Source organism: Salvia miltiorrhiza, unplaced genomic scaffold (assembly GCF_028751815.1).
Source record: "Salvia miltiorrhiza cultivar Shanhuang (shh) unplaced genomic scaffold, IMPLAD_Smil_shh original_scaffold_180_2, whole genome shotgun sequence".
NCBI classification, from domain to species: Eukaryota; Viridiplantae; Streptophyta; class Magnoliopsida; order Lamiales; family Lamiaceae; genus Salvia; species Salvia miltiorrhiza.
The window spans coordinates 150,109-176,126 of NW_026651494.1; the positions used below are offsets into that span (position 1 = coordinate 150,109).

Sequence of the window (26,018 nt, forward strand, 5' to 3'; positions counted from 1 at the left end):
ACATTTATTTAAAATAAAAAATAAAATTTATTTTTAATTATTAGATCCTGAAAATTTATGTAGAATGTATCATTTTGATGGATGAATCACAATAAATGCAATTCTAAAAATAATCAACTCGTGTATATATAAAGTGATTCAAACGAGTCCAATATTTGTTTATCGTGAAAAACAAAAAAAATATTTTCAATCCTTCAATCGTAAAGATTTAAGATAGATTTATCACTTTGATTGATAAATTTATGATTCAAGGTTAATTGAATTTCGTATGTGACGGATTTTTTTTTACAGTGTAAATTTATAATATTTCATTGTAAATTCATAATGTATATCGGCACTTGAACATATTTGAACCACTACCTATATTTCATTGTAAATCTATAATATATATAGCCCACCCCTATGTGGCTATATATAGGGAAGAGTTAAACTACAAATTTATAAATTTATTGTGAAAATATATTAGTTTAAAAAATAAAAAAAAAATCCTCCACATGGGGTTCAATTCAAACCCAGGGCTCAAAATATGCATTAGGCTCTTGGCTTCTTGCTCGTGAAATTAAATATGCTTTTAATACTTTTAGAAATAATTGCCTGAATTTAATTTATTATACAACATGAGAACATCATGCCAATAGTATACCGACGTAGACAATAATCACTGGAAAGCTTCATATGCACAGGGCACCCAAATATATTTAATCAATGTTTTTTTGAAATTATAAAAGATCTCTATTATATAATTAAATAAGTCACCAGCACATAGACGGAACTTTTATACCATACAAAAGTGAAAAAATAATTGCACACATGCGGAATCACTATCTCCACAAAAGTGGGAAAACTACACTGCATGTAGGCGGGATTGAATCCAAAACCTCTTACAAATAAAAGTATTTGAGTGACTCAATTTTGCCACTTGAGCTAGGTCTCGTTTGGCCAAATGTATTTAATCATTAATCTCTAACCTCAGATTTTTAAGTGTTGAATTTGAAATTAATGTCTAAATTTTTGGAAAGGTTTTTAATTCCATTCAAATTCAATATCCGGCAAAGTTTGGCCTAGACTTTGAACTTTAGTTCTTTTTTCCTTCTTTATTTTTAGCTCGTAGAAATAAAGCCCAACATTACATGTTACAATTAAAAATTTAGTGAAAAGTTGTGTTTAATTCAGCAATAAAATAATCTTTTCGAATTGAAAAGGACCACGAAACTGTCGTAGCTATAAATTCTGTAATCCGGAAATTTCATATATGAAGAATAAATTGAAGAGTATAATGAAAATGTATTCACTAATTAAAGATGCATATATGAGGATTGAGAATAATTAATTAGTATCAAATATATTTGCCGTGTTTTCTTTTTTCTTTTTGAGTAGCACCTTTTCTACATGGGCCTAAAATGGATCCACAATATAGAGCATTAAATAAGTTCATGAACGTTATGGGCTGTCTGTTTACTTTATCAGTCTATAAGCCCATTGTATGTTTTTTTCTTTTTTGAAATACATTGTATGTTTTTTTAGTTGCATAATAGAAAATGAATTATAGAAGAAGAAAATTGAAAAAATAAAGTCAGCCCCCCTCTCACTTATATGTAGAGATGTCAATCGGGCCAGCCCACCGAATTTTCGGGCTAGTCCTATCGGGTTCCGGGTTAGTCGGGTGCGGGCTAATCGGGTTGAAGATTTTTTCAGGTTGTAAATCTTCAACCCTAATCCTAAACTTTCGGGTTTCGGGCTAGCCCATCGGGCTAATCAGGTTAAAGGCGTAAAAATAAAATTATCATTTGTATTTTATTATTCCTAATGATCTAATGTATAATGTATAAAATATACATAGATATTAAAGATATAAATTATATAGCAAAGCATGAAATGCAAAAATATAAGATATTCAAGATTACATAAACAAAATTATATTAAAATGAGATAGTAAAATTTAACATGTATCAATGCACTAGAATTAATCTGGATTATATATGAATAATTAGTGGATTTGCCATGCACGTCTCATTGACAAACAAAAAAAAATAGTAATACTTTAAAATGAGATACTAATAATTAATTTCTAACTAATCAGATACTAATAATCAATTTCTACAAAAAATTCAAATTAATTTCACTTTTTTTAATGAGATTGCACACACACACACATATATATATTCTAACTAATTAATTTCACTTTTTTTGAGGCTACATATATATATTTAAGCAAATACCATAGATCTAAACATAGCAGAAGTTGTAACTGGATATATCAATCACAATTCCGTCAGCCCACCGGGCTAGCCCATCGGGTTTTCGGGCTAGCCCTATCGGGTTTCGGGTTAGTCGGGTGCGGGCTAATCGGGCTGGAAATTTTTTCGGGTTGCGATTTTTCAACCCTAACCCTCTAATTTTATCGGGTTATTCGGGTCGGCCCACGGGTTTCGGGCTGCATTGACATCCCTACCGTTATATGTGTGTCAGTCATTAAGAAAACTTGGTGATCTTATTGTGGGTGGGGGGCGATGATTAGTTTATCATCTCAACTAATTTTAACTGTATTAAGAAAACTTCTGTGAGGGAAAAAAAAAATAATAAATAAAACTGTATTAGGAACACTTTCTTTGTAGGTGCAGATAGAAAAATCAACCGATCGAAGCCGATTTAATTAGTAACACTTTTGACCTCAACTGTAGTCTGTTGTACCTTCTCTCTCTCTCTCTCTATATATATATAGATATATCAATTGCTGTACTTATTAGTTGACATATTTTAAGTTAGGGTTAATTACATCAAAATATCTGATCTTTTCTCAAAATTTGATTTTTTGATAAACTTTTTAATTGTAGCAAAAATTTTAGCTACGTTTCAATTTATTACAATGTCCGTCCCGCGTATATTTCCGTCCAAATCCATGCTGAGGTGGACCTCTGTAACGCTTAGGTGGCATGTCGTGCCGGGTAATGAAACATTGTCGTCTCAAATCCATTGCAATAAATTGAAACGTAGCTAAAATAAATTGGCCGGAAATGAATGGATTTGGCCGGAAATATACGCGGGACGGACATTGCAATAAATTAAAACGTAGCTAAAATTTTTGCTACAATTAAAAAGTTTGTCAAAAATACAAATTTTGGGAAAAAGGTCAGGTATTTTTATGCAATTAACCCTTTAAGTTATGACATATTTTTTAGCCTTTTTTAGAGTCCTCAAATCGCCCTAAAAAGTGACGCCCTGTCATAGAAGCTATTCTTATAGCGACATAAGTAAGGTTGGACTTAACTCTCTCTCTCTCTCTCCAGAGGCATATATTTATAATCGTATTAATATTCATACATGTGAAAAATCAAAAGTATTCACATTCATTGGATACTTTAAAATTGTTAGTATAAAAAAAAATACTATATGCACGTACAATAGCTATCAAATAAAATTATATATGTTTTAATAGATATTTAATTATCGTGTTAACATTTGTATTGATATTTAGATTTTTAGAATTACAAAGTTCTAGAATTATTGGCATATACTTGTAAGAATGAAAAAAATATATACATTTTTTTGGAAAGCAAAAGATACGTAGTATACAAATATTAAACAGTAATCTATAAATTTTGTGATAAGACAAATTTATAACAGTTAATAGTAATCACATAAATATAATCTTTTAAGTAGTTACTATATAAATAATTAAAAAGAAAATATACTATAGTTATTTATAGAAGTCCAATTTTTATTGGATGGTTAATTAAAAAACATTACAAAAAAGATCAAAGTCGAAGTTCAAAGATTAACATTCTTTATTTATTAGTTATTAAAGAAAACTGATCGATCGAAACGATCGAGTTCAATATTGAGTCGTTATAATTAAACTTTCATAACTACGAATAATTAAATACATATTACATCCATAAATGGATATCGAGCTTCTTAAAACTCCTTCTCTTTCCCACTCTTTTTTTTTTTTCAGATGGAAGGTTATAATGAAATTTACATTGATAATGTCATCGAAACGTTGGCAATATTATTTAAAAGAAAAGGTGAAAGATTGAATGAAATTTTGGTTGCTTCCAAATATAACTTTTCTGGCGTATAAGTTTTACGTTAGCAATCAGAACAACTTCCAAATCACATATTGCTTTCAAAGATTTTCCCTAGTAAGAAAATCTCGAAATCTTTAGGAAAATCCTCACTTGTATAGAAACAGGAAATTTACCTACTTGTTCAGCTCCAACCGATAATGTCGGTTGGATTTAGAGTTCCATTTCTATTTAATTTTGTCTTCGAGTACAATTTTCGTTAAATATATATATAACATATGGATTGGGGGAATAAAATGATACATGAGATAGGACCTGATTAAACCCTAAATCCTATAAACCCTATGACGACGGATCAACATTCGTATTGAATCTTTAACATTGAGTAGGCCAATTCCCTCATTAGATCCATGAAATATATACGAGAGGATGCGATAAATTTTTTTGACAGAGATACTGATCAATCGTATAATTTTTCATCGTTAGGTCCGTCGGTAAAGTTGACGGGAGCATTAAGCGCCAATTTCCATCATTATTCCTACGCAAATTTCCTAGTAAACTCAATAGGTCGTAAACTATATCATATCAATTTGTTGTTAACTAACTACTTATTTAAATTTCGTCTCTAATTTTGCTAGATAAAACGTGTCGTTCTTGTATATATAGTTTTTGTTGGTAAGTGGCCTTCAACATGTAAAATGTTTTTGGTATTGTAAATTAGTTGTGTATATTGGAAGATCAAATTCTCATCTCGTGGACTTGCAACTCGGTGGAGAAATTGGAGGCATTATATAATTGTAACAAATTAAAAGATTCGTATTATAATTACAAGTTTAAAAAGTTATTATAATTGCAAATTTAATTGGTGAATGATTATGTTATATATCTATTAAATCTTCGACGATGAAGCGCAGTCTGTTGGTAAGACGCTTCCCCTCCAACCAATAGGTCAGGGGTTCGAGTCACCCTAGGAGCTAGAGTGTGAGTGAGTTTTTATCTTTCTTTGGTTGTAACAAAATTTAAAAAAAAATATATATATATCTATTAAATCTTCATAAAATGAGATACAATATATAAATAATAATAATCTTATACTCCATATATTTATGCTCCGAAGATCATATGGCATGGTCTACAAAGATCCCTTTTCACAAATATTCGTCGTTATATTATTATTAAATCACCTAAAGAAACGCAAAGTTGCAAACAAATGAAACAACTATTTGTCAAGTTATCTTTAAACAAATTAAAGGTATATTCTTCTTTATGTAAACGGCCCATGTGGGTTGGTGGACCATGAAATATATAACAACGCTCCACAATGACTTCGCTTTATATTCTTAATCACATCTAATTTGCACCTTATGTTAAGCACTAATTATTGCTCTTTCCAGCAAGAGAACTTCATTCTTTAAAAAAAAAAATTGTATAATGAATTAAGAAATTCTATATCCTCCCAAACTCTCAACACCATAACATCAGAATATTTTACCTCGTACTTTAGCATGATTCAATATAATATATTAATCATTAATATCAATACTATATATATATACACTCCTAGATTATTCATTGATAGACATAATGAGATACAAGATGAAACACCGGTTACAGTAAAAAAAAAAAAAGAATTCAAATGTGATGCTATAATTAATTTATTTTTCGTGGGGACAAATGATGTCGGAGTTATGGGCTTTAAAAAGTAGTCTAGGAGTAGAAAAAAATGAAAATGAAATAAATAGAAAGAATTAATTTATCAAGAGCCAAAAGGTGCTCTTTGAGGGATGCCTTTTCTTCTTCTTGAATGATGATGATGAGGTGGAGGTGTGGTTGTGTAGATTTCTTGTTGTGATCCTTCACACAATTCTTTCTCTTCCATTGAAATCCCTCCATCCTTTTGCAAATCTACCTCATTATTTGCACCTAACCAAAGGCTTGCATCCCCGTTCCTCTTTATTCCTACAAGCTATTTTTCAAACTCATAAATTTTTTGATTAGTTAATTAAATAAGAAAAATATGATACAAATAGAAATTAAATGATGTGAATGTTTCATAAAGAGATTATAAATAACAATATAATTAAACACATGATGGCAATGGTATCGAAGATTCTACTCATCTCAGAATAAGCGTTTTATATATATCGTAAAAATCTGAATATAAAAAAAGTGGATAAATTTACTCCTAACTCTTGACATGAAATGCCACATACATTTGAGACAAATAAATAGCTTCGAAAAAAAAAAAAGGATAACAACGATGACGAATATTTAGTCGGTTACATGTGATGAAAAGAAAAGATCATGATGAGCACATTTTGAGGGTTTTCCCCCAAATTAAGTGTTTCCATCTCGATTGGTCGCTTTTCATCAAAGCATTAAGAAACGTCACCATTTAATCTAATTCTATATATAAATATGTTTTGTTAGAACTCAATTATCATGGCGATGGACATTGTTAATATTGTAAATGGTTCAAGAATGTGAATGAAGATCATGTGTGTGTGTGTGTGTGTGAGAGAGAGAGAGAGAGACCTTGCAAGCCAAAGAACAGAAACGGAAGCTGTCCAAAAGGGTTCTCCTACAAATTTGGCAGACTTGTGAGACGGCTTTGACACCCCTCGGCAGAGGCCTCTGGTTAAGAAACAAAACCCTCGCGCTGTTTATTACATAAGTCTGCACCCCACTTATGTCCACAACCTTCTCAATCTCCGACACACGCACCACATCGTGATACGATGATCTCCTTATCTACATTAATCAAAAATCAATATATAATTGAGATGAAATGCGAAGAAATCACATAAATATACCTGAATAACTTGATGATCTCTGTGCTTAGATGATCGGCAGTAGAAGCAGAAGGCGCCGGCATTGCAGTCTAAGCAGTACATATTGCATTCGCTGCGGCTGCCGTCGCCGTGAGTGCGGCAGATGTTGAAGAATGCTGTTTTTAGCAGTCTTTCCAGCCATGGAGGCACCCGCATTTCTCTCATAGAGAGAGAGAGAAAGAGAGATACAACCTCTCTCAATTCCACAACTATTTCACCTCACTCCAAATCATGTATCTATAACACATGTGAATAACATTTTCTTTATTACATCAACCCACATATATATTAATTTCTTATATTAGTTATGCGCTTTTAATTAATATAGCATGTATTTTGTGATATATATATATATATTCGGAGAAATTGCCCCGGAGAAAATTATACTATTGCAAAGGAGGTTTGGACCTAGCTAGCTACAAATTAATCTCTCAATTCAATTGGATGTATGGTGTGACATAATTACTAGTCGTAAAATTATAGAATTAATTAGTTTATTGGCAAACCAAGCAAGAAATATATTCTTATTATTATTATAAGAATATATTCTTATTATTATTATAAGACGGTCCTACAGGAGATACTCTCCTTGACTTGTGTTAATATTAGGTGATTCTCATCCACTATTTGATTTAAACGGCTATTTATTCAAGAGTCTGAAATTGGTGGGAATTTATCCAAATTTAATTGTGGGCGATATGAAAATATTGTATATCACAGATATAGTAAAAATGGGAAAGATAAATTTATCTCCCTGCATTAGCGAAACTCATATGTTGGGTCGAAATAGAAGTACAACTTTTATTATGGGATTAATTTTGGATTAGAATAGGGACCAGGGACTAGATTTCTAATATATTTACCAACCAACGGCGGAGATGAGAAGGGGTGGGTCAAGATCTGTATGAGCCGTCGGATTGTGAGAGAGAGGTGGAAAGGTTGGCGCGTACGCTATAAAAAAATTTGTATCTTTTTGGCGTCTCTATAGGGATAGAGTGTTGGCAAGAGTGGCTCGGAACGTCATCGTTCGCTGTATCTTCTTTTCTAATGAAATTGGGCCCCACAAAATGAAAAACTTTGTCATTGATGATGCAAGAAGAATGGAGAGCTTTGATTTTAAAACTTCTCAATTTTATTTTATTTTTTTGGTTAAAAACTTCTCAAATTTTTATAACGCTGTGTTTTTTTGAAATAACCTTTTTAAAAGGAATATATATCCCGAGCAACGGGGAACCTTAATTTCGTCCGAGACTTGAGACGGCCGCTTCGATCGCTTTATAGGACAATTGATCTGGTACTCAAACTCGATTCAAAGTTAATCGATTCGAGTTCGAGAACACATTTTGAGATTGAAAACTTGATCTCAACAATGGCAGAATCGAAAGGCTTATGAATAGGGATGGCAACGGGTCGGGTCTGGACCGGGTCTGGCCAATACCAGATCTAGATCCGTTTTCATATACCAGATCCAGATCCGTGGATCTGAAAATTTTGGATCCAGATCCGTCAGATCCGCAGGTCCATGGATCCAGATCCATGGATCTACTATTTTTATATTAAATTAAAAAAAATTCACAAAATCAACAACATCTAATTTCCATTATGAAAAATATAACACAAAATACTTTTATCTAATTACTTTTAGTTTTTATTCTTTTGAATATAATTTATTTATTATTTTTAATTTAGTTAATATTATTAGTAAACTAAATATAAAATATAAAAAATATATATAAAATAAAACGGATCCACGGATCGGATCTGGACCGGATCCGGATCTAAAATTTCAAGATCCAGATCCAGATCCGTCGGATCCAAGATCCACTGCCATCCCTACTTATGAATCTTATCAAAGCTTGATTAAGTTTCAATAGTGACTTGTTATTTTTATCTCAAAAAAACAAGTTTATGCAGTATATTTTGTAATTTTATTAAGTTAGCATTCATTCGAAGGTTGCAAATTGATATTTGAGATTCTCTTTGTTTAATTTTAATTTGAATTTTAGTACGAAACATTTTCTATTTATGGTGTGTTTTTGTTCATTGATAAATTTATCATGAAAAAAATGAGGGATAATAAAAATTTCTCTCATTTCTTTTCCCTTACATATTTCCTATAAAAGATAATTTCATCATTTTAGATTATTTCTTTTCATTCCAAAAAGTGATAATATTGTCCATCTATTTATCCTTCATTGAAGTAAAAACCATGATTGTGAAATAATGAAATTATCTTTTGTAGAAAATGAGGGAAAAAAAGAGAAAAATTTAAAGGAAGAATGTTTTGTTATCACTATTTTCTCATGATAAATTTATCAATAAACAAAATATTAGGCTGTGTTTTCTTTGGTAGTAAATTTATCATGAAAAAATTAAAGATAACAAAAAATTCTCTCTTTAAATTAACTCTTTCTTTTCCCTTATTCTATACTATAAAATATAATTTTACCATTACTCATCCTTCTTTTTTTTACTTAAAGGAGTGATAATATTATCCCTCTATTTTTTATGTGATAATATTATCTTTTTTGGAGCGAAAATGAGGGTAGAATTACTAAAGTGAAAATGAGGGTAAGGAAAAAAGAAGAAATTAAAATAAATAATTTTTTATTATTTCTTATTTTTTCTATAATAAATTGATCCATCTAAGATAACACACTTCTTTAATAAAGAATTACTTAAGCTGTTTTTTAGAAGAAAAAAAGGGGATAATTATTTATTTATATATTTCACGAAATATTTTTAAACGCTAGCTCGCACGAATTCAAAAAATTTACGAATTTCATGAATTACGAGGCAGTTGCATTTTTAGTTAACGAACGAAGCATATAAATGGTGAATACGAACATTTAGACATTTGAATATTTTCAGAAGATCTAGTCTTGGATTTGGATAATCGATAGCCAAGAATCGCGGTCATTTTGAGACTACTAATTCCAGCTAACTTCTGAATTCGTTTAGGGTGTCGAGCTTTCGATTTGATTTTCTTCATCGAACGACCGCCGATCAGGCCAAATTCAAAGTCACGTTCAAAAAAATTTCTGGTAAAACTCTCTCCAATCTCTCTACTGTATCCTGTAATTGGATTTCACTATACCGATGCCTCGTACCCTAATTAATTGAGTAATTTCTGTTCATCTTTTTTTTTTCTTTCTATAAAAGAAAAAAGAGTCGAAGGATCTCGAGGTCGGTCGTTCTGGAAATTGAGTCAACTGGTATGACTACTCGATTTGTTTTTGGTGAAAGTGATTTTCATTTTGAATTGGTATGGAGTTTTAGTTCTGTTGGTTTCATCTTTCTGAAAAATCAGTGCGGAATCTGATTTTATCATTGAATGTTGCTTCTGCCAATTTCGCTGCACATAGTTAGATAATCATGTCTACGCTTTCTGATTTGATTAAGTTTCCTTCTTATATTGAGTTATATACTGATAAATAAGACAATATATAATATATAGTGTTGAATAATGATATTTAAAAGGGTTAAGTACCAAATACCCCCAACGTTGGGGCCCCTATCGCGTATAGGACCCTATAGTCAGGGGGCGCTGTTTACTACCTCAACGTGGCTAAACCTAAGCAAATCCCCCCCAACGTTGGGGCCCCTATCGCGTATAGGACCCTATAGTCAGGTATTAAGTACCAAATACCCCTCTAACGGTGACTTAATGCAGGGGTATTTGGTATTTGAGGGGGGGATTTGCTTAGGTTTAGCCACGTTGAGGTAGTAAACAGCGCCTACCCTGACTATAGGGTCCTATACGCGATAGGGGCCCCAACGTTGGGGGGTATTTGGTACTTAACCCTATTTAAAAAATTAGTAAAATTTTTATAGGATACGTTAAATCAACACTTAAGATCTCATAAATATTAGCCATATGATACATTAAATCAACTCCTATAAATCAATCTAAGATCTCATTGTAACCATTCCCCTATATAGGGTGATATGTTATGTATGTTTGTGTGTGTGTGTAATTTGCTGAACGAAGTGCATTAATGGCTTAAACTTTCTGTGCATAATCATCCATGCTTATGATTGTTTCAAACTGCGTTTCAACTTTGTTTGCTCTATATTCCAAACCTTTGGATGAATTGAATTTAAGTGAAACTTTGGGAAGAATAGAAATAATAGAATAATGTTTGAGAAAGAAGAGTCAGGAGCATAAAACATTCCACACAGTAGGACAACTGCATCTACTACAGATAGATGTTGCCGAATGGGAGCAGCGCCTCCGCTTGGTCCGCACACTTGACATCTCTCCTACAATAACATATGTTTAAGATTGTTCGCAATAATTGAATATCATGGAGAATATGTGCTATATGTTGGATGTTTTTCCACACTTGTAGGTGATTGTTTCATTTTTCTTTCACTGCATATTCTAGGAGCTCGCAAGAACAGCAAGCTCAGTCACGGCTGCACCAAATTTCCACGGATTCATGGTGTTCGCCTTCTGTTGTTAGTTCACCCAGCTCTTCGCTCCCGGGGGCACCTGGTGGTTCTTCCAGCAGCGTAAACATGACACGACCCACGGATCGACCTAACTCCTTATCAAATGTTTCACCTGTAGAGGCAGCAGGCATCATTGCCCTATTAGAAGGCAAAAGGCAAGCAACCTATTTTATTACTTTCTACTATTAGTTCATCACTCCATTATTTGTTATTTGACTTATTTCTGTCATTTTTCAATTATCATTTATCTCTTGATAAAGTTAATTAGTGTTTCTTTCGGAATACTTGAATGAGGAATTAATGTTGGCAGATTGATATGTCACTATAAATGTTCAATTTGATAAGCATAAAATTTGGACGCAAGAATTCAGTAACTTCTTGCAATCAACTTTCTTGTGGAAACATATATATATGGGCTGTACGGATATATGTAAATGAAGATCGAGATGCTACACGATTTTCCTAATGTATTTTCTATCATTCCTTTTTTCTTGTGTTTATGTTTTCAGTGTTGATGAGCTAAGAAAGCTTCTGTCCGACAAGAATTCTTATCAAAACCTCTTACTCTCACTCGAACCTGTCAAAACTCACAACAGGGTAAGTTTCTGGTGATAGTTCATACTTTATCTGCACATTCTTATTGCTTTCCTCTGCCTTGAACTTAGAAACTATACTTCTCTCTTTCTTGCACTATGTATGAATGGTTGCATGGGTCCTTGAGCACCTGATATCTATGTTTCTTCTGCATATTCTGTTAAAGCAGTCTTCTTAGCTAGTTGAGATGCATTACGGAGATTCTCACCTAATTTTTACTCAACCAGGTGAGAGACGAACTTAGGAACGAAACGCTGCAGCTTGCCAGTAAGTTCTTTGTTTGCTGCACTCTCAAACTCCACGTAGAGTGCACTACCGAGTACCGAACTGATATTAAAAAATCACTGATATAAACTTGTAGGAGATAATTTGGAAAAAGAACCACTCATAGTGGAGCTAAGAAATCAGGTGAATTGTGTTTCTATATTCATTTGTGACAATTTTGCATGGGAACTCCGAGCCCTCAAAGTTGCAGCTTCTGCCTTCTGATGTATATCTACTTCCCTTGTTGCTTCAGTGTAGAATCATTCGAACAACTGAACTTGCTGCTGCTCAAGAAAAGTTGCATGAACTGGAAAGGAAGAAAGAAGACGCGCTCAAGTTTTACTCTCCCTCTTCCCTCGTCCATCGACTCCAAGGTACCACCGTTATGACTTTACTAGTTTTCTTAATCTTCCAATATAGCTATATGATTTAGTATTTTTAGCTTACATTTTAGAATTTGGATAAGCATCTAACAATTTTAGTTTTCCTCAGTCCAATTTCTTGATAGTCATCACATGCTTCAACAACTACAGCAGATGTGCATATATACATGCGACGCCTTTTCCTATTTATTAGGATATTGATTTCAGGTGTGTAAGTCGAAATAATAAGTTGTTTCTGTTCTCTACAGAAGCAATGAATGAAACAGAAGATGAATCTGAGGCCCTGCACAGGCAGCTTCTTGACCGAGAGCTTGACATTACAGCCTTCGTACAAAAATACAAGAAGATGCGGCTTACTTATCATAAACGAGCACTCACGCATCTTGCTATGCAGACACCCGTACCCAGCAGAGCATGATCTCAAATATACACTTCCATTTCTATTGATGGATTAATTAATTTTGAAAGTGTTTGATCATCTAATTCTTCAAATACTCAGTCATGTATTTCTATCCAACTATTTCATCCCAGAAAATAAAAGCTCTTTTCATAAGAAATTATGAAACTAGGAGATCGTAAAAACTACCCAAAATTGATTTCACATTGCCTGAATGTAAACTATAGGAATGTCACATAAACTACATGGTATAAAGCACAGAGTTGTCAATTGGTGAAATGATGATTAACAAAAAGAAAAGGAATACCAAATCAATTCTCAATCTGAGTTTCTTCCTTCAGTCGTTCTATTTCTCTCTCCCACTTGAATCCGAACATTTGGCGGCCAAATGGAACAATAAGGTTGTAACGGAACACCTACAAGATGCATATACAGATTTGGTTAGATTGAAAAATGCATTTGAAACAATTGATCCACACTTAACATCTAAGAAAGAGATGGGTGGTTATTTGTATAGCATCAATGTATAAGGAAACATACCTTGTTATTTAGATCACGGAGCTGGAGTTTCAATGCTTCTGAAGTCTCGAGCCATTCGGAATCATTGAGTCCGTCATTACACATCCAAGCTTTGCGAAGTGCTATGCGCCAGCCAGCAATGCTATTTCTTATCTCTTTGTTAAGTTCAACCCATTCTGGAGCGCATCCATTTTTGTTAAGAATCCTGTATAAGGTGTCTTCAGCAGGGTCAGCATGGGGGTTAGTATCGAGGTCCAGAGGTTTTCCCTTCCCGGGCAAGTTTTCAAATTGACCTTCTTCCATGGCATGCCACACCCGTTGCTCCACCACATTTACAATATCAGTTTCTGATCTGGAAAAAATAGGTCATCTTCAATTACTAGTTCACGAGCTTAAAAAAGGTGTGTAACGTTATGTAGAAATTCCAGTAGAACCTGATTACTTCACCTGAATGAAGAAACAGATATCTGCTACGGTCGTTATTATATTGTATTAGTTGTTTAAAATTAGACTCTGTATTCCTACTAAGATATGGCAGATTAGTTTTCACTTTTGTCATGCTAGCTAATCTATATACTGGTTTTTATGGAGAATCTTTCTCCATGAAGATTCTACATTTCTACGATAGTTTACAACGAAATGACTCAAAGAAAAATATGTGTAGAATTAGAATCGTAACCTGAATAAGGTTATTACAATTTACAATAACCAAACAAGGAGGATTTAAGACAGAACTTTGTGTGCAAAATAGTATTTCATCTCGTGTTCTATTTCCTTATTGCTTGGATTCGCATTATGCTGTCTATAGTAACATAGACGAATACATATTCAAGGTGAATCATAATTCTCCATTAGAGTACTCAGTCACTCAAATTGCTAGAATTTTCAGTCACAGATTAATTGAAGTAAAATGCAAACCAGCTGCAATTTCCAACTATTAACAAACAATTTCTACAAAGGAAGACAGATAATTCAAACAACAATGCAGTTCCAGGTCTGCTAGATGCTACACCGAGAAAAAACGAAGAATCTACTGCGCATGTGCGCAGAACAAACTCGATTGCTTTTGTGATCGTGACTGTATAAACAATTCTGTAGCGGCCAAACACACATACATACAAATAAATAAAATGAAACAGATCCAAATTATCCAACAGGTAAATCTCTAGAAATTAAGAGAGCTCAGAAAATCAAAGGATATTAAGAATATGGAATTCAAGCAATCTAACGAATACTTTCAGAGAAATCGGAATTATTTGAAAGGAATAGAATGTTCACCTGACGTTGTTGCGCTGTCCGCGGAGCTCCGGCGGGAGTTTGCGGTCATTGACGGCGTCAATCACGGAAGCGAGACGATCGTCCGTGACTTTCTTACTGGCTTTGGGAGAAGAAGACGGTGAAGATGAAGATGAAGACGATGCCTGTCTTCTGCCGGCGGCCGCCGATCTCGGTAGCAACGCCGGCGCGGATGAAGATACAATTTTCCTTGCCGCGAAGCGAAGCGCCATGGCTCACACTCCAGGGGACTTTGGGAAATTGGGCTTATAAAGTGGGCCCCGATTTTTATGTGTACGTGGTCAATTAATGTACACAGATCAATGTCGTGTGTGATGATGGTGTCACACTCTCACTCAACTCAATTGAGTTCGATGGCTGAAATTCGAATTATTAATGGTTTATTATGAAATCTATTTCGATTTTCAATTACATTATAAATTATGCTTTAATTTTTAAAACTATTCAAGTTATCTCATTTCATCAAAAGAAATCAAAATTTTCTCATGAGTTATGGCTGGGATAGAGTCAATATATCCTAAAAATTGGATAAATTTAATAAAATTGATAAAAGGTTGAAATACATAATTAAACCAATTATTATTTATTTATAGATATATGTATCGTTGTACTAAAACAAACAATGAAAGAAGGTCGGACTTTATAAATTTTTATTTTCATTTTTTTCAAATTAAATATATTTAAAGATTAAAACAAAAATTAATTTTTTAAATTAAATTTAAATTCAAACATTAATAATTTTAAAAATAAAATTACAATAAATAAAAAATTTATTAATTCCATCATCGAAGTTTACAAATTTCCGCAACCATTACCTTGTGGATGACCATTTCTTCCGAGCCTATTTTTGATTTGTACATTTCGATAGTTTGGACGTCAATTCAAGTTGCATCCTATTGAAATCTTCGATGAAGTTTGCAACTCTAAGTTTCTAACCATTGCCTTGTAGTACTGCTCATTTTTCCCTTGCACCTAGGATTATACTTTTTCTGCCTTTTCCCTTGTCGCGTTTTGTCCTATAGGCCTAGTCGTGATGCTCAGATCAGAGCTCGACGAAATTCTTTGAGTGCTTTGATGAATGGACGTCGTTGCTGGTGGAGGCGAATCGTTCGATTCGCGAAGAATACGCTGAATCCTGTAATATTTGAATACGTTGAATCCTGGTTTAATATAGATCTTGAGCTTGTTGGTTGATTTGGTCATCGCTCATGTCGCTCCCCCAATTAGCTTAGCATTTCTCGTAGGTGGCCGTCCAAGCTTCACGTTATTTTCGACAAATTGAAAGTGCGACTTGATTTGTTTATTGTCGCGATTTGAAAGAATGATCTCCATATATTGAAGCGTTTGATGATTTATCCCCAATAGACGAGTGCCTTTTGATCGACACCCTTGATAACGTTATGGGTCGCCTCGGCCCAAACCCAAAGTGAGAAAATAAGCTCGGTTTCAGTCGAGGTGTAGCCGGCGCATCCCTTCGTTGTCTTTGGAATGGAAGGAATCTCGGCTACGATGACCTTGAACTAATTGAGTGTCGTTCAAGTTGATACCCTCAAAATTCGTCATGTTGAAGGCATTGGATCCTTGAGAAAACGGTGAAAAGTCCATGGAAAAAATGTTGTGATCCTCGTTAAATTTGGTTGGCTGTTGAACCAATTAATAAAGTCACGATCCATTTTTTTCAAGAGGAAAATGAGATGAAAAGGTTGTAAATTAATGAAGAAGAAGAAGAATGTGTGGATTGTAGTGTAAAAATGGAGGAAGAAATGAAGAGAAGAAGAAAAAAACTTGCTATTTAGGAGGAGAGCACATTCAAACAATAATTCTTATTTCAAATGCTGAGTAATAATAGTTCCAACCCATATATTATACAATTTAAAGTTTTCGATATTCATATATTATTATTAAATAATTGAATTTTAAATATAAAAATTATTTTATTTATTATTATTTTTAAATAATATTTTTCGTGCCATCGTGCGAACGCAAAACTAGCCGCTAATAGAATACATGATGTAATTTTTGCCCGCTAATAAAATATATGATGCAATTTTTGTTTTCAAATGTGACACCAATATAACTAGTTCATTTCTCTATGACTATGAGCCAGTAGTTCGCAAACTATTAACGGCTTTGTTATAAAGGAACGCTTGCCAGCTATCAAAAGTAAGAATTAGTCAATTAGGTTAATTGAAAAATTATTGCTAATATAATTTTATAATCCACAGGGCTATGTTTGTGCAGAATTGTGGGAAAAGCTAACCAAAACCACTTTTTTGAGTTTTTCAACCCATTATTTGAACTTCATCACATGCACCGATTATTTCTTGGACCCCAATTTTGACAAAAGTTTGGATCATGGGAATAAAGTTCTCAATTAAAAGCTTATGGTGGCTCCATTTATACTATATAATATGCACACATATATATATAGTACACCACAATTAACGTAAAAATTTAATTATGTAATATTTACTATTTATTTTCAAGTATAAGTATAACATTAGTGATGCATCGTACGTAAATTGCATCGTAACATTTTAATTCAAGTACTGCAATCGTGTTTCTTTGCTGCATAAATCATTGTCAACTTTCAAGGTTAGTATATAGTATAATCTTTTCGTCTGATTTCTTCGATTTTTTTTTTTTTTTTTCTGGTAAATGACGATTATTCCACCACAAGAATAATGCGAAGTGACTAATTATGAAATCTTTAACTCGTTCAATTATTGGACTCTAATCCCAAGTAAGCGAGTTCGTGATATTATGATTTAGGCAACCTAAGACTTCATGCCACCTTAGAATATAAATTTGGCAAATTTTGTAATCATGATATATAGACATATTGTATATCTTTTCGATCACATTTTATTTTTCTTAGTATATGCTGACACATCGAACTATCGAAGATACACTTAGACACTTACCTCATACATCAATAATTATTGTCAGGGGTCCCCTTGGGATGGCCTAGTGGTTGGGGTAGTTGCCTGTTGTCCAAGAGGTCATAGGTTCGAGTACTCTCGGCCACAATAACCACTAGGTGGTGTGTGTGTGGTTTGTATTATTTATAATGTAATTTCATAAAAAAAAATAATAATAATTATTGTCAGGGAATTGTCATTACAGTAAGATTTTATTATTGCATGTAATCCATTAGCTCGAATTAGAGGTGTAAAAAATGTTTCAATATTATAATTAATCAATCCGAAAGAAAATGCATGTCATTATAAAAAGATTCGTTACATATATACAATCGTTTAGCGGCAAAAACTAGTGTTAAAATTGCAAATAATTAAAAACTGATGTTTTCAATTGCAACAATTGATAAATTTAAAATTTACAAAACTATATACTTAAATCCGACATCAACCCTGTATTATGTTGGTCTATCATGATTCGTGGTGATATATCATAAAAAGTCTCCTTATTTCATGGGCCTCCCTCTTTCTCTCCCTCATGATGCAAACATATTCAAGGGCCATTCAATTTCTAATCATAAAAAATTATCCGATTGCGATTAATATTTCATTTTAAATGGTTTGATAACCAATAAATTATAAATGTGAATATTTTTTTATTTGAAGTGCCTATTGTGCAGTATGTATTTGATTTATAAGATTTGATATGATTTACCTATCATTTGTTCTCCAAGTGTAAAATGTAAATATATTAGCTATATTCCAACATTCAATTCACAATTAAAAGAAAAATTATACATGTGTTATTTAAGCTATCTCATGGGTTAAGATAGGACCATTTTACGGATCTTGCCCTATAAAATTGTCTTTACACAAACTATTTGTGTGAGTTAAAAATAATCGATAATGTTACATTGTAGTATTAATAATAATAAAAAAAACAATAACCTTGTACGGAAAATTGGGAAAAGAAAAGAAATTGGATTCTCTTACTTTATACCTTTGCCATTAAGGTACCATCAGATGCAAGTACAAGAATTGAAAAGGGAATTCATGTTCCTATCCACTTCTATTTATTTTAACAAACCTTAATTTATTGCACAGAATCAATATCATGCATTATCTTTCCTCGATGCAACTCCACTACCTAATACGCATACACACCATGTGATAGTTATGATATGAGTATAATAAATACAATTTGGATTGCTTCGAAATTAAACTAAGTAACTACATAGTAACAAATGGATCTATCTAACCCGCACCCATTAATTAAGGATGTGTATATACAAGACATCTCGACTTAAAAAGATGTTAGTGAATAGTGATAACTAAACTCATTTATATTCAATCATAAAATTATCAATTGAACAACATGAAGACACGAAGAATGATTATTATTCATAAGTTCCGATTAAAGTAATTTGAATATAGCATGTATATATTAAAGTGGAAATGTTTTATGAACAAGTGGACTATATATAAAGCCCCCTAAGTTGGTCGAGTGAAAGAGTATGGGTAAATTGAGAAAATTATATGTGAGATAATGTTTTAAAGGACGTATCAAAAAATAAAGATATTTATGAATATGGGGATGGAGAGGAGAGTATTATTTTTTAGAAACAAACCCAATTTGAACTTTGAAGTATAAAGTAAATGATACCTGAACAGTATCTAAAGAGAAAAGTAAAAAATGCCTAGTTTGATAATGACTTAAAATTGCAAGGAACTAAATTTAGATTTATCTCCATTCTAATTATACGTGATTATTTAGTTGTTCAAGTACATGATTTTTTTTTTTAAACCAAGCAAGTACATGATTAAAAGAGCAGACAACAGTCCACTTATTTTATTCTCATTTGGTCGTTCCACCCCTATTTCTTTTTTTTAAAAAAAATTCCACCCCTAATTTAGATATAATATACCCATTTTACCCTTTGAGATTAAGCAAATTCTCATTTGGACTACCCGTCTTTGCTCCCCTAAGTTCATAATCATATCATACTCTCTCTCTCTCTCTCACACACACACATTCACACACACCTCGGCGTACACCAACTGTGTGTAATTTTCTATATATGATAATATGACTATATCATCGTCATCTACTTGGACAGTTGTACCATTGATCTCGTTTTCTCGATAAATAGACTGACATTTGAATGAAAAACTACCTAAATTCTGATTCCACACTTGATTCATATTCATTTATATCGAACAGAACTATTTGAGCAGCATAGCTGTTCAGTTTGAACAGTGTAAACGTAGAATTGACAATTCAGAGTTGTTTTGTAGTGCCAGCGATGGCTGGCCGGGGTTTTCTGGCGATGGCGGCGGTGGTTGCATTGGCGGCCGCCGCCGCCGCTGCCTCAGCGTCGACTGACGGCGTAGGATTTCAGAGAGCTCTGCCGTTGGAGAGAGCATTTCCAGTAAAGGAGGACCTGGAGGTGACTAAAGCTCGGGACCGTGCAAGGCACGCGCGCATGTTGCAGAGCTTCTCCGGTGGCATCGTCGATTTCGCGGTCGGTGGTACCTCCGATCCCTACGCCGTCGGGTAACTTCGTCGCATAAATTGTGATGAGTTCGTTATTAGAATTTCAGTTACGATTTTGTTTAATTTTTAGAGTGAGTTAAGCAAATTCATTTATTTATTGTTTTGGAAACGGGCTACTTGAATTTACTACGCTCTACACCTTCATCTAATTAACGGTTTGATTTGGAATTTTGGGACCTGGTTATTCAGAATTAAAATGTTGGCCTTTTGGATTTTGTTGTTGGAAATTGATTCTGGTGTGAACGTGTAATTCAGATACCTTAACGTTTTCACATTGTATTGAGTTTGCTTTTTTTATGATTTAGTTATCACACAAATTATAGTAACAGTTGTTAACAATATTTCTCCATGATTAACCGTACTGCTTAATTTTGTAGACTTTATTATACGAAAGTTAGGTTGGGATCTCCACCGCAAGAGTTCAATGTGCAGATTGATACTGGAAGTGACATCTTGTGGGTTACTTGCAGTTCCTGTAACGATTGCCCCCAGAATAGTGGATTGGGAGTATAACTCCTGCTCTTGATCTTGTTACTTGCTCATTCATTAGTATTGTGCCACTTCATTGAAGTTATTTGAGTTTTAAATTGACTTTTTATGCATTGTGCTTTCAGATTCCTCTCAATTTCTTCAATGGTGCCTCATCCTCAACTTTTTCACCAATGTCCTGTTCGGATAGTATATGTGCTTCCATTGTTCAAAGTGCATCTGCTGAATGCGATAGTGGGAGCAATCAATGTGCTTACTCATTCAAATATGGTGATGGAAGTGGCACAACTGGTTTATATGTGTCTGATGTGCTTTATTTTGATACAGTTTTGGGTACCTCTTTGATCGCCAATTCTTCTGCCCCTATTGTTTTTGGGTAAGCTGTTCTATGGTATTGAGTTTATGAAATTATTTAGTTTCCTCTCATTGTTCTCTCTAGCTTAATTCTATAGAATGTCAATGTGCCGAACCATTGTCTCAATTTTTTTGTGGAAACAGGTGCAGCACCTCACTGTTTGGGGACCTGACTGATTCAGATAGAGCAGTTGATGGAATTTTTGGCTTTGGCCAGAATAGTCTTTCAGTAATATCACAACTGTCATCACGTAGGATCACTCCTAAAGTATTTTCCCATTGCTTGAAAGGGGAGGGTAGTGGTGGAGGTATACTAGTTCTTGGTGAGATATTGGATCCAAGAATCGTTTATACACCCCTTGTTCCATCACAGTACGTCTATTTGCAATATGCCAGTTTAATATTCTTAATGCTTGTTTTTCCTTGACAATTGACCCTATGGTCCTCAAGGTGCACACAGCAAATCCTGAAATTGAAATTTCATGCATGCAATGCACATCTTTATTATGATAGTAGTATGATTTAACTGATAGATAATTGTCAAGGTTTTGAATCTTTGGTTTTTTCCTCTCATCTGATTTTGATTCTCCATTATTTGAAACAAAATCCTCAAGAATATAGGCTATCCTCAGCTGACATTTGGCAGTACAACAAATAACATATAGAATTTAAATGGTATCTCTAAATCTAAATTCCCCACTTGTGTACATTCCCTCCCTTCACTAATAGGCGACATTTTGGTTTTAATAGATAGTCTACATAATTTTGCATCACGGAACACATAAAACTGAAGGAACATCATTTCACTTTTAGTTAGCTTCTGTTATTCATGTCTCCCACTTAAATTGAAGGAACATCACTTTATTTTTTACTCAACTCAAGAAAAAGTTGGAACATAAATGTCATTTTGTTATTAAGTCTTGTGTAATTACTGATGTCCTAAATCTGTTCTAATTAGTCTTTATCATGCTGATCCATTGGGCTTCATTTAAAACCTCTAAACCAAAAGCTTTTTTATGAATGGACCTCCCTTTTTGCTCTTACAAATTACCGAAATAGAAAATAGTGAGACAATGTTCCTGCTGCTTCTTTTTTCTGTTTACTGCATTGAGAAATAAAAGATATAGAGACATATCCCAATTTGATGTTTGATATGTATCTTTATCTTTTCAGGCCTCATTATAATTTACATCTGCAGAGCATTGCTGTTAATGGACAACTGTTACCTATTGATCAAGGATTGTTTAGTACATCAGGCAACCGAGGAACCATAATCGATTCTGGAACTACGTTGGCTTACCTTGTAGAAGGAGCTTATGATCCTCTTGTTGCTGCTGTAAGTATCTCGATCCACTTCGTGCCTGCCTTTCTTTCCTATCCTGAATCCGTTGATGCTACAACCTGCAGTGAAAGCAGTTAATGTATAGGTTTCTGACCTTACAACAAACCACATTACTGATATTAAGGTGGTACTAAATTATACTTTCGAAACACAAGAATGTATAATTCCAGTCCCTCTCAATCAGGTCTTATGAAGCTAAAAATTATAGAGAGTGAACTCAGTTTATTTCAACTCCTTTCTTGAGTTTTTACTATGTTTGCAGATAACAGGTGCTATTTCTCCATCCGTGAGACCAATAACATCTAAAGGAAATCAATGTTATCTGCTTTCTACAAGGTACATTGTATACTGCATGATTTAAATATGCAGTTCAGACCATTTCAGTGTAGATTATTGACCAAAGAAAGACTGAGTGCTGGTTTCTTTCTGTAAACAGTTTAGCAGAGGTCTTCCCCGAAGTTGCTCTCAATTTTGCTGGAGGCGCATCCATGGTTTTAAGACCAATTGACTACCTTGTACATATGGGATTTGTCGTGAGTCTTCCACTTTTATCTCTTTATACTGGACTATTCCCTCGACATTCTACAGAAATTAAACTAATTATCTCGATGTTAATACTAAAATAACTTTCCACTCATCATCATTACTCATGGCATCATGAGTGATCCTAAATAGTAGCTTTCCTTAGTAGCTAACTGATCCTAAACTTTTAATTGATCTGTATGTCTCAGGATGGTGCTACAATGTGGTGTGTGGGCTTTCTTAAGGTTCCAAATCAAGGCACAACAATTTTGGGAGGTAGTTGCCTGTCTATAAGCTATTTAGAATACAATTGCTTACTTGAAATATTTAATTGCTATTTGGTATCCTTGAAGCCTGTTACTCTCCAAGCCTCAGCAACTTCACTGTGCAACCTAATTTCAAGATTTTGTTCTTTACACATCAGGCACGCACTTAAAAATAAAACAAACCTCATATTTTTCACCGTACATATAAAAGTCCAATCCATCGAAGTTATGCCTAATGCACTGATACTCCATGTTGCCTTACAATATCTTCATAGAATTTATTGAATATTTGAATTCCTTTTTGTATTATATGAGTTGTTCTTTGATGCTCAAGTGGCAAACTTATCACTCTATGGAAACAGCATAGCTAGAAGTTTTCCATACTTGCTTAGATTTGAACTGTACTGGCTCCAATTTTTTTTGTCTTATGCTCTTTTTAATCTTATCCAGATCTAAGTTGCTCAAGACCAGAATTCTATGAACTAAACATTAGTAAAGTTCAGCTCATCTTGCTTATACTTTCTCTTATTTCCAGATCTTGTACTCAAAGACAAAATTTTCGTTTACGATTTGATTCATCAAAGAATAGGATGGGCAGCCTATGACTGTAAGTTGGTTACATTTTTTTTAGCATTAAGCACACCATTATCTTGTGACATTTCATGATATCCAACTGTGCCGCATAACTTCTGAATTGGTTTTGTTCAGGCTCTTTGTCCGTTAATGTCTCCATAACTTCGGGCAAAGACGAATATGTTAATGCTGGACAGCTGAGTGTGAGCAGAAGCTCTTCCACTGGTGAAATCTTCAGAGCAATGCATAGGTATTATGGTGCTCTGGTACTGCGTTTGTTGCTGTTAGGGATTCTTTGTCTGTAGATTATTTCCACTCATGCCTATTTTTTCTTCCATTTCTGATTTCGTCAATTTATATTTGTTGCAATTGGCAACATTCTTCATGTCATCTTCAAGGTCATAAGAAAATGAAAAAAAAAAAAAAAACCAGAAAATTAGGTTAACTAGAGGATTTGGTAGCATGGTGACAGTGAGGAAGATCTCTAAGATTTTATTTTTATTAATTTTAAATGTGTTCGAATATAAATATATTTGCATTTAGATTCTGTTGTAGCTGCATATTTTCTATTCCTACATTCTCAAAAATGGTACATGGGAATATGGGATTAGAGATACTATCAAGTTTTGTTCCACTGTTTACTGGATAATGTTTATTTGTGTTGAATTGGGTGTTTGAATGCTTATTTTACATATTATTTACAAGTTAGAACTTCTGTAATAATTTTCTGACACTTATTATTCATGCAATAATGCTGTTAAAAGTGAGCAAAAACAATAATATTGTAGATTATAGTAACTTTTATTGGTTTAATTACAAGTGTTTGAAAAATTGTTTTAAAAAGGTTCATTCAATGCCTCAATATCAATGGTATAAAATGAAACTAACTTAACAGACCAATTGTACTCGCCTACTCACCTAGGCTGGCATACTTTTCAGCGATAGAGAAAGAGATATTACCATTACCAACAGAAATCAAAGTTAATAGATGGAGTATTAGTATCTTTTCATTTTTAACAGATATATTTGCCCATAAAACTACTAATTATCTTTTCGTAAATGAATTGCATCAATCAAATAATATTTCTCACCCTTTTCAAACTTTAGAGAAAAAGGAAAATAAAAATCAGATCCAAATAAATAACATTCGAAAATTTAATTACCAAATTGTACCAAAACTTTTAGTGGAGTAAGGAGCGGAAAATATAGTTGGTCTAATGTGATTACCTATTACTTTCTTCTTTGATTTTTTTATTGCTATATTCGTATAAAATATTGTGCCACTTTACCATGTATGTCTATAAATAAAAAAGTATATCTCTTCAAATATAAATTATTATTGAACATTAAACTCAAGCTACTCAATAGGTGAAATATTTACGGAAAAATTGCTCTTGCATTTTTAGTAGCAGGTTCTTCAACGTGGTCTAATGTGATTACTGATTACCTATTACTTTCTTCTTTGATTTTTTGATTGCTATATTCGTATAAAATATTGTGCCACTTTATTAAGTAAGTCTATAAAAAAAAAATATCTCTTCAAATATAAATTATTAATGAACATTAAACTCAACCTACCCAATAGGTGCAATATTTACCGAAAATTTTCTCTTGCATTATATTTTACTATTTTATTAACAAGTTCTTCATCACATCATATTAATATAATAGTAAAATACGACTCAAATAATGAAATGCAAATTACAATAACAAAATATTAGAGCTAGCCTGTTTCATACGCGCAAAATTATGTTTTATGTGAAAAACAAATAAAAATGTAAATATTTTTGGGTGTAAACTTATAAATAATAAAAAATGTTATCTAAATTGACAAAAATAAAAATCGAAGTAGATGGCAAAAGTCACAAAATTTGCGGATACATGAGGTACAGCAGTGGCATAGGAAGTGGGCTTGGGCCGAATGTTGTGGCGCGCTCTCTCTCTCTTGCTGGGTCCACCCTTCACTTTTTCCCTACCCTTTTTATCGCCCTTTCCTGCGCTACCCTTTCTGTTATTGCTTACTCTCCTGACTACCCCACTCGCTTGTCTCACGCGCGCTATTGCCCCATTAATTGCTAGTACTAATTTATTTTTGGCATATTATAAGTAAGACAGTTGGATTCTAAACACAAGGGGTTAATGCAATTAGGGGAATATAATTTTAGTTTACACTGAATTATGGTGTGGGGTAAATAAAGCATAAATGTAAAAACAATAATAGTTATTGATATGAATG

At 33.3% G+C, this 26,018-nt stretch overlaps 4 protein-coding genes across 4 annotated transcripts; 2 read left to right on the forward strand and 2 right to left on the reverse strand.

Moving 5' to 3' along the window:
- Positions 1–5,574: 5,574 nt before the first annotated feature.
- Positions 5,575–7,292, reverse strand: LOC131003232 (protein RGF1 INDUCIBLE TRANSCRIPTION FACTOR 1-like). Its single transcript, XM_057929712.1, has 3 exons — positions 6,839–7,292; positions 6,561–6,776; positions 5,575–5,991 (listed from the first exon to the last, which is right to left on the reverse strand). The coding sequence occupies exons 1-3, from the start codon at positions 7,019–7,021 to the stop codon at positions 5,782–5,784; spliced, it is 609 nt and encodes a 202-aa protein (XP_057785695.1). The 5' UTR covers positions 7,022–7,292; the 3' UTR covers positions 5,575–5,781.
- A 3,773-nt stretch (positions 7,293–11,065) lies between these two features.
- Positions 11,066–13,109, forward strand: LOC131003228 (vacuolar protein-sorting-associated protein 37 homolog 1-like). The gene is made up of 7 exons (XM_057929705.1): positions 11,066–11,097; positions 11,245–11,466; positions 11,821–11,908; positions 12,133–12,172; positions 12,267–12,313; positions 12,423–12,543; positions 12,801–13,109. The coding sequence occupies exons 1-7, from the start codon at positions 11,066–11,068 to the stop codon at positions 12,968–12,970; spliced, it is 720 nt and encodes a 239-aa protein (XP_057785688.1). The 3' UTR covers positions 12,971–13,109.
- A 26-nt stretch (positions 13,110–13,135) lies between these two features.
- LOC131003233 (uncharacterized) lies at positions 13,136–15,119 on the reverse strand. The gene is made up of 3 exons (XM_057929713.1): positions 14,747–15,119; positions 13,490–13,820; positions 13,136–13,365 (listed from the first exon to the last, which is right to left on the reverse strand). Exons 1-3 carry the CDS (start codon positions 14,974–14,976, stop codon positions 13,261–13,263), a joined length of 666 nt encoding a protein of 221 aa, XP_057785696.1. The 5' UTR covers positions 14,977–15,119; the 3' UTR covers positions 13,136–13,260.
- Positions 15,120–19,533: 4,414 nt separating this feature from the next.
- Positions 19,534–24,448, forward strand: LOC131003234 (aspartic proteinase 36-like). The gene is made up of 10 exons (XM_057929714.1): positions 19,534–20,236; positions 20,614–20,743; positions 20,851–21,101; positions 21,224–21,451; positions 22,253–22,415; positions 22,684–22,757; positions 22,858–22,954; positions 23,153–23,219; positions 23,745–23,816; positions 23,918–24,448. Exons 1-10 carry the CDS (start codon positions 19,986–19,988, stop codon positions 24,085–24,087), a joined length of 1,503 nt encoding a protein of 500 aa, XP_057785697.1. The 5' UTR covers positions 19,534–19,985; the 3' UTR covers positions 24,088–24,448.
- Positions 24,449–26,018: the final 1,570 nt, after the last annotated feature.

Bases quoted from the DNA above. Each gene is read 5' to 3' on its own strand.
- LOC131003232 (XM_057929712.1), bottom strand. From the start codon at position 7,021: ATGAGAGAAATGCGGGTGCCTCCATGGCTGGAAAGACTGCTAAAAACA. The intron at 6,777-6,838 runs GTATATTTATGT...TGATTAATGTAG, and splicing joins GAGATCATCAAGTTATTCAG to ATAAGGAGATCATCGTATCA. The intron at 5,992-6,560 runs GTCTCTCTCTCT...TTTGAAAAATAG, and splicing joins TCTGTTCTTTGGCTTGCAAG to CTTGTAGGAATAAAGAGGAA.
- LOC131003234 (XM_057929714.1), top strand. From the start codon at position 19,986: ATGGCTGGCCGGGGTTTTCTGGCGATGGCGGCGGTGGTTGCATTGGCG. The intron at 20,744-20,850 runs GTATAACTCCTG...TTGTGCTTTCAG, and splicing joins CCCAGAATAGTGGATTGGGA to ATTCCTCTCAATTTCTTCAA. The intron at 22,416-22,683 runs GTAAGTATCTCG...CTATGTTTGCAG, and splicing joins ATGATCCTCTTGTTGCTGCT to ATAACAGGTGCTATTTCTCC.
- LOC131003228 (XM_057929705.1), top strand. From the start codon at position 11,066: ATGTTGCCGAATGGGAGCAGCGCCTCCGCTTG. The intron at 11,098-11,244 runs GTCCGCACACTT...TGCATATTCTAG, and splicing joins GGGAGCAGCGCCTCCGCTTG to GAGCTCGCAAGAACAGCAAG. The intron at 12,544-12,800 runs GTACCACCGTTA...TGTTCTCTACAG, and splicing joins CCTCGTCCATCGACTCCAAG to AAGCAATGAATGAAACAGAA.
- LOC131003233 (XM_057929713.1), bottom strand. From the start codon at position 14,976: ATGGCGCTTCGCTTCGCGGCAAGGAAAATTGTATCTTCATCCGCGCCG. The intron at 13,821-14,746 runs GTGAACATTCTA...TATTTTTTCCAG, and splicing joins GGACAGCGCAACAACGTCAG to ATCAGAAACTGATATTGTAA. The intron at 13,366-13,489 runs GTATGTTTCCTT...TGCATCTTGTAG, and splicing joins TCCGTGATCTAAATAACAAG to GTGTTCCGTTACAACCTTAT.